The sequence below is a fragment of the Manis pentadactyla genome, chromosome 12, assembly GCF_030020395.1.
Source record: "Manis pentadactyla isolate mManPen7 chromosome 12, mManPen7.hap1, whole genome shotgun sequence".
Classification (NCBI taxonomy): domain Eukaryota; kingdom Metazoa; phylum Chordata; class Mammalia; order Pholidota; family Manidae; genus Manis; species Manis pentadactyla.
The window spans coordinates 13763728-13770841 of record NC_080030.1 but is presented as its reverse complement, the minus strand read 5'-3'; the positions used below and the strand labels follow the sequence as shown (position 1 = coordinate 13770841).

General features: G+C 63.9%; 2 protein-coding genes across 2 annotated transcripts; both read left to right on the top strand.

Annotated features, from left to right (window-relative positions):
- Window positions 1-360: 360 nt before the first annotated feature.
- On the top strand, window positions 361-4425 carry LOC130679728 (ral-GDS-related protein-like). Its single transcript, XM_057489165.1, has 6 exons — window positions 361-1314; window positions 1658-1812; window positions 1952-2328; window positions 3088-3303; window positions 3641-3748; window positions 4214-4425. The coding sequence occupies exons 2-6, from the start codon at window positions 1665-1667 to the stop codon at window positions 4391-4393; spliced, it is 1029 nt and encodes a 342-aa protein (XP_057345148.1). The 5' UTR covers window positions 361-1314; window positions 1658-1664; the 3' UTR covers window positions 4394-4425.
- A 556-nt stretch (window positions 4426-4981) lies between these two features.
- On the top strand, window positions 4982-6617 carry LOC130679727 (ral guanine nucleotide dissociation stimulator-like). Its single transcript, XM_057489164.1, has 5 exons — window positions 4982-5077; window positions 5422-5493; window positions 5704-5825; window positions 5934-6044; window positions 6410-6617. The coding sequence occupies exons 1-4, from the start codon at window positions 4982-4984 to the stop codon at window positions 6019-6021; spliced, it is 378 nt and encodes a 125-aa protein (XP_057345147.1). The 3' UTR covers window positions 6022-6044; window positions 6410-6617.
- The last annotated feature ends 497 nt before the right edge of the window (window positions 6618-7114 follow it).

Below are 7114 nucleotides of genomic sequence, written 5' to 3'. Positions count from 1 at the left end.
TTCAGATGTGGAGGTGAGTGTTGGGACCAGGTACTTCACCCACATGTCAATCCTGGGCCCGGGGGTGACCTTTTCTTCCCTGAGCGACTGGATGTCTACGCAGAAGGTCACCCTGTGTGCCTGATCTTTGGGGCAGGGTTGGGGGCCCACAATGCCCCCTGCGGGGAGGTCCACGCAACCATGGGTGCCTCCTCCCCAGCTACTCCATCTCCCTCGACCTGGAGCAGGCTGTCTACACCCCAGGACCCCGTTCCACACCTGGCAACCTGTCAGGGCCCTCCGACGAATGGCCGACAGTCCCACTCCAGGGGGGCCTGGAACCTCATTCCCAGGAGCACCCCGTGCCTCTCCTTGTTCGCATCCCAGGGGGCTGGGGGCTCTCGGGTGAGCTGCAAGCCTCCCTCGTCCTGGTGGGTCCTGGGTTTCCCACTGACTATATCCCTGCTCCCCCTCTCAGCGTGAATCTGAGCCAACTGTCCATGGGACTGAGGTCCCCATGTGCAGGGCTCCCCGGACAGGAGTGAGGAGGAAGGGGAGAAAGCGCTCGGTACGAGTGGAACCAACTCCAAACACCAGCCGGAGCACTTCTGAGGCCACCCTCCCTCCCGAGGACGCTGACCAGCCCACCACGGGCCAGCGGCTCCCCCGGTGAGCACCCAACCCCTCCTCGGCACAGTCGGGCCACTGCCCACAGCCCGCTGTGTGTCCTGAGTGTCCCCACGTGTCTGAGCCACAGCGTGCTCCTCTGACGGGCAGGGTGGCTGGCGATCAGCCTGTTAGGGTGCCCATGGGGAACTCAGGAGGAGCCTTAGAGGGGCTCCCATGGCACCCAGCAGTGCAGAGAGGGCTGCCGGCCAACCTGGGCCACTTTGGGGCTTACTTCTCTGTACCCGATGAAAGCCTTTGGCCTCACCCGTCAGTGGCCTGGAGCCTGGCTCATTTGGAAAAGCACATGGGAAGCAGCCTTTGGAACGGAGGCTCGCGATTCCCTGTGTTTGGGCCGGGTCCTTGTCCTCACTGTGGCCACATGAGGGACCTCTGGGGGCAGGAGAGGGGTACCTGGACAGGTTCTGGTAGGACTTCCTTAAGCAACAATAGCTATGCAGGGCCCACTTTGTGCAGACCCTTTGGGGACACTTAGCATAACTGAGTGAAGGAAGCAGACACAATACTGGGACCCCATCCCGGGTGGACTCGGGCAGTCACTTCAGACGTCATCCGCAGGTCACGGCCAGGGAGTGTCACAAGTGATGCCGTCACGGCCTCCTCAAGCAACAGGGGGCATGACGAGGGGCCAGAGGAGGAACTGAAAATGTGAGCGTTCACCGGGTCCAGAGGGGGCGCTGCGCATCTCACAGAATGGGGGGAGGTGGAGTTTGGGGCTTTGGAGCTTTGGGCAGGGGAGCACAGCAGAGCCCAGCAGGTCACTCATCCTTGGATTCCCATGGGTGGGCTGACGACTGGGGACTTCCTATTCGGGAGGATGGGAAAGGATGGGATCCCAGGACAGACACGCAGGGTCAGGAAGGGGGAGGGGCAGGTGCCTGGACAGGCAGGGGAGTGCACAGCGGCCAGGCCCACACAAGGGTGGACCCGGAGGGCAGTGCGGCTGGAAAGACCAGGCTTCTCACTCTGCCACCCCCAGGCCTTACCCCAGCCGCAGGATGGGACGGGCTAGGCGCCTTGCCTGGGAGCCCGAGCATGTGCCCAGTGACCTCCATGGCAGCCAGCCTTCATCCACCCTGGAGGGTCAAGTCCTCCACCACTTGGTCCAGGAGGAGCACCTGGGGCCCACGGTGACAGAGCTGGAAGGTGAGGGGCTGTGGCCAGGGGACCATGTAGGGTGGGCTTTCCGGACTGGGGTTCCCTTCAAGGCAGTGAGGGCTCTTCTGTCATTGTAAGGCGCGGGGAATCAGCCCCTGGGTGACCCTTTCTCTGTGTCCTGCTCCAGACCCACGGCAGAGGCAGCTGGCCCCAGAGACACAGGGAGGGCCAGCTTCGTGGCAACAGCGAGTCCAGGAGCTCCCTGAGACCCCTGTGCTGGAGCGACGGCCGGTGTCACCTGCCTCAGCCCCTGCAGAGCTGGAGGATGTCCCAGCAGTGGCCTCAGCCATGGAGCTTGTCCCAGAGCTGGAGCCCCATGAGCCGTCGGGCCTGGGGCCCATGGCACCTGCAGCAATGGCACCGGGCCTAGTAGAGCCAGACCCGGGCCCGGAGCCTGCCCACCCCTGTGCTGCGAGCACCCGGGATGTGACGAGAAAGGAGGAGCGGACCATCCTGGGGTTTCCCTTCTGCCTGGTGGCCGAGCAGCTGACCCTGGCCTTTGCGGTGAGCGGAGCGGGGTCTCGGCGTCGGGGGTGGGACTGCCCTGTGTCACGGGCTGCCCCTGACCTGCCGCCCCTGACGTGGACTCCTGTGATCTGGGCCCACGTTCCAACTTCCCCCTGGTCTCACCAAGTGCCGCGAGAGACTCTCCTCACCCCCAAGCCCTCACTGACTACAGGGGGACAGTAGGGCTGGTACTTTGGGGTCCTTGCAGACCAATGATTTGGAGTGGAGGGAAAGGGGGCAAGGCCTGGTGGGCTGGGAGGGGCAAGGCAGGGGAGGGGTGCTCAGGGAGGTGCTGCCAGGGCCTTAGGTCCTCAGGCCATTGGCCTGGCAGGCTTCCATGGCCTCTGCATTTCAGAGGCCCCTGCCATGGATCTGACTGCGTGGGAGACACAGACACCAACAAAGGTCCTGGGTGGAGTTGTTTAGGGTGAAACTGCACCTGAGTGGGCAGCGGGACCCACGGGGTGGCAGAATGGGAGGCAGATGCCCCAGGATGGGCAAGCGTGAGCTGCCTTGTGCGTCAGGGAGGAGGTGAGTGAGGGTGCCTACGAGCAGAGCCCCTCTGCTCCCCACCACTGTGGGCTACTGTGCATCCAGTCCTCGGCGCCTCCTTGGACGGTGTCCGAGGCCTGGATGGCCACGAGGCTCACAGCACGTCCCCAGCTGCCTGGGCTCCAGGTCTGACCGGTGACCCTGCCTGGGAACAGGGGCACCAGGGACACAGCTGGATGACCCTCCCTCCCTTCTGATCCACAGACGCTGTACAGCAGGATAAACTATTCTGAATGCAAGGCCTACCTACAGAAGCAGTCACGGACGGGAGACATTGAGCACCTGGCCCCCACCATGCATAGGGTCCTGACGGAATTTAACACCTTGGTAGAGTTGGTCACCACTACCTGCCTCAGGACCCCAAGCATGACAGCCCAGGATAGGGCCCGAGTGGTGGAGTTCTGGATCCGGGTTGCCAAGGTGAGTCATGGGACAGCCCCCCGGGTCCATCTTGGCATCCTGGTACCTGCTCCCCTCCTTGGCCAGCTCTCAGGATGGGTTCCTACGGTCTGCCCTGCACCGTCCCTGGGCCCCTCCTGCCAGGGATGTGTGGACCTGGACTCGCAGGCCTCAGGGGTGGGACAGCCATCCCTGGCCCCTTCCTTGGGTTGAGCTACAGTCCTCCACCCAGGAGGGCTGCTCAGCAGGTACCAGGCGTGCTGGGCTCCCTGGGTGTCCGTCTCCTTAAGGACAGGAGTTCATGGGGGGATAGAAGCAGAGAAGCAGGCCACGCTCTCAGCTCTGTCTTCCCTCCCAGGAGTGTCAGGTCCTCAGGAATTTCACGGCCCTTCGTGCCATTCTCTTGGCCCTGCAGAGTCGTGCCTTAGGTCGCCTGGAAAGGACCTGGGGACATGTTTCCTGGTGGGTAGTCCTGTCTCTGGGACTGGGGTACCTGAGTGGACAGGGACACCCGTATGTCTGGGACTTCCTGGGAGGCGGCGGAGCCTAAGGACAGGGATGGCAGGCTCTTGGGGCCCCCTGTGAGTTAGGACAGGAGTACCCCTGCAGGAATCAGTTTCCTCCAATGTCAGGTGTGGGTTGAAGCCCATTGGAGATCTTGAGCTTGTGCTCTGCAGCAGGAGGTCTCTGCCCCAAGGACAGCGACCTGGCCCAAAGCAGATTCGCCCCTGGGAGAACTGGGAATGGAGGCCCTGGGTGGAAACCTGGAGCCCTCTCCCCAGGCCACAGATTCCCCAGGGCTCAGGGCCGTGGTGGAAAGCCTCCTGCAGGCTAGTGGACCTTCTAGGATCTCCAGGAAAAGGGGTCGGCCCCAAGACGCTCCACCTGCTGGCCATGTATCTCCCTACTCCTCTCCCCTCCCCTTAGGAAGAGCACCAGGATGTATAAAAACCTGAGAAGGAAGGTCAAGTGGATTACCAGGAAGCGTCTCCTCAAGGTAAATGGGGGCTGGAGGTCTGGAAGGGAGGGGTCCTCGGGGCAAGTCCTCTGCCGCGCTGTGGCACAACTTTGGGGAGGACTCCAGGTGTTGGGGGTGAGAGGGGGAAGCTGACGGGGAAAGTAGGATCTCCCAGGCCCCCGAGGGTCTCGTCTGTCTCCCTCCCTGGCTCCACTTGACTGTGGGCCTGGCATCCAGTGAGGGCCCAGAGGACAGGCCCCCGTCAGGGCTGGAGCTGGCCTGGGGTCAGCAGCAGGGGTGGGGCCTGTGGATGAGCAAGGTTGGCTTCTCCCCTGGGTCCTCTCAGCCTGTCACTGCCCCTCTGTGGCCTCAGGCTCCTCATGCGGACATGGAGGGTTGCCGTCACCCTGGGGTGTGGGCCTCCCTGGTGAGCAGGGTCCAGGGAGCCCAAGACGCGCTTCAGCTTTGTGCCCAGCCCACCTGGTCATGTGAGGGGAGCCGTGCTGATAGCCGGGTGACAGTGAGTGCTCAGGGCACCCTGGGAAGCAGAGGGACCTCCCCTGACCCTCTCAGGGCGGCAGCCGTGGCCCAAGGACCCCCACAAGTATGAGTGTGTGTTGGAGCTGGGGTCGCTCTAGGCTGAGAGCCTGCTGGAGGTGGGGACAGCGTAGGTGCCAGGGGGCTCGGGCGAGCCATCCATCCACCACGGTCTGGTTGCGGGAGGCCGCGTGGGAGGGGAGCATGAGCACCCGAGTGTCCTGGACCTTGCAGGAGCTGGAGAGCGTATTGAGGGAAAGGCAGCAGGACCGCATGGGACCCGAGGAGAGGAAGAGGAAGGTGAGAGAGGCGTGCCGCGGGTCACGGGCGGTGGGGGCGACCCTGCACCTGCTCCTGGTGCCACCAGTCCTGAGCTGCCAGCATTGGTGTGACCAGAAGGAGGGCAAGAGCAGCTGGGTACAGGGGGAAGTTGGAGGACAGGTGCAGGGCCCCACAGGGCCTGGGATTGGCCAAAAGCCAGCCCTGGGAGGGCCCTAGAGGGGACAGCTGGGCGAAGGGAGGTGGGGAGGCAGCACAGGGTGGTCCAAGGGAGCTGGAGGCTGCGGGTGTGGGGTTCAGGGGAGGCTCTGTGGGCTCCCCTGGGGCAGGCGGGGACTCATTACCTCCTCACCCCGGTGGCACAGGGCATGGTCCCCTACCTCGGATTGTTTCTTGCTGACCTGCCTAAAGAGAAACTCCTGGAGCATAATGAGGACGTGAGTGAGCCCAGAGGGGCACGGGGGTGCAGGATGGTGAGCTTTAGAGAGGAGAGAGCCCCCAGTGAGCCTGGACCTCTCAGCACCAGGCCACCCCTCCGTCCCCCACCTTTCCTGAGAGTGGGTTCCTGTGTGAGCAAAGATCCAGCACCATCCAGTGCCCCACTCCTCACCCCCCCTTGTCTGCATCCTGTCCTTCCTCTGCCCCAGGTCGCTATCCTCCAGGACGAGATCATGGTGCACAAGCACATGGCCGGGGTGTATGACCTGGAGAGGGACGAGCACTTCATGTCCTCTGTCCAGGCCCTGGAGTTCCTGGATGAGGAGCAGAGGTGAGGCCGGCCGGAGTCAGGCGTGGGCTGCAGCTGCCGGCGGGCTCTGGGGGAAGGGCCCCCTGACGTGTGGCTCCAGGGGCTCACAGGTGTCCCTGTGTCCTGCAGCTACACGCTGTCCTGCCAGCTGGAGCCCCCAGCCCAGAGGGCCGGCATAAAGGGACTGTTGCAGTTCTTCAGGCCCCACAAGATGTAAACTTACGGGCCGGCCAGGGCCAGGTGAGTTTCTGGGCTGGGGCCATCGGCAGGGGGTGGGCTGCTCCTCAGCCTCAGGGAAGCTTCGGGCCATGCTGGGTGTGGGGGCGTCCTAAAGACCGGTGCGGCTGGGGTCGCAGCTCCACGGCCGACCATTCCTGTCAGACTGAAGGGTGGTTCACCGCCCCCTCTGGGACCCAGCGTCCTCCTCTGTGAGTAGGTGACGCTCAGGAGCCTTCCTGTGACAGGGACCCCCCGGGTGCTGGTGATTGACAGGACCCTCCACACAGGGTACGGAGCCCAGAGGGCAGTGGGGACGGGGTGGAAGCAGGATAATGGGGGGAACCCCGGATAACCTGCCTCTTCTGCTCACCCGCGTGGCCCTGTAGCTGCTGTCATCGGGCCCGCGGCCCTGCTGGTGTCCTGGCTGCATGTGGAGGAGAGCTGCTTCCCCTTTGGGCAGGCGGCGCTTGGCGCCCCAGGACCCCAGTCTGCTTGCTGCTCCTCTTCCTCCCGCTGCTCATCCTGAGCCCCTGCTGGGGCAGCTGCTCTGGCACCTCCTCCGTCGGCCACCTCGGGAAGCTCCCCAGGCTCCCACTGTATCCTCACGGAACCGTACGTAGCCGCGGCCAACCTGGCCACCTTCGTGCTGTGTCGTCCCCTTTGCTTGTGGCCCGTTGGACAGAGGCGAGCCGCCCCACCATGTGGAGGTTGCTCCCCTTCATGTTGGTGGCCTCCCGCCATGACACCAACTCCTGCCTGGGTGCCGACAGCCACCGAGTCGTAGCCACAGGGTTCCAGGAAGAGCTGGGGCCCATCCTCACCATGGCCAGCCTTTCCCAGGATGGACACAGAGACGGCACAGTGCTGCATGGGACCACCGCCCCCTGGGTGCCCAGCGGAGGCATCCGAGGCTGCAGGGCTGGCCGGCAGATGCAGGGTCCCGGGACATGCTCCCAGCGGAGCCCTGTGCAACTCGCTCCCCTCATCCCTGAGAAAAAGCCTCCCCAGGCGCAGTGTGGTCTGGGTGTTGTGTCTGAGGTTTATGGTTCCTGGGGGTTGGGGTCATCCCTGTGCAGAATGTAATAAATGAT

Excerpts from the sequence above, each read along its gene's own strand:
- LOC130679728 (XM_057489165.1), top strand. The coding sequence starts at position 1,665 with ATGGGACGGGCTAGGCGCCTTGCCTGGGAGCCCGAGCATGTGCCCAGT. Across the intron at positions 2,329-3,087 it reads AGCTGACCCTGGCCTTTGCG|ACGCTGTACAGCAGGATAAA; the intron begins GTGAGCGGAGCG and ends TCTGATCCACAG. Across the intron at positions 3,749-4,213 it reads GGGGACATGTTTCCTGGTGG|AGCACCAGGATGTATAAAAA; the intron begins GTAGTCCTGTCT and ends CCCCTTAGGAAG.
- LOC130679727 (XM_057489164.1), top strand. The coding sequence starts at position 4,982 with ATGAGCACCCGAGTGTCCTGGACCTTGCAGGAGCTGGAGAGCGTATTG. Across the intron at positions 5,078-5,421 it reads CCGAGGAGAGGAAGAGGAAG|GGCATGGTCCCCTACCTCGG; the intron begins GTGAGAGAGGCG and ends CCGGTGGCACAG. Across the intron at positions 5,826-5,933 it reads TTCCTGGATGAGGAGCAGAG|CTACACGCTGTCCTGCCAGC; the intron begins GTGAGGCCGGCC and ends TGTGTCCTGCAG.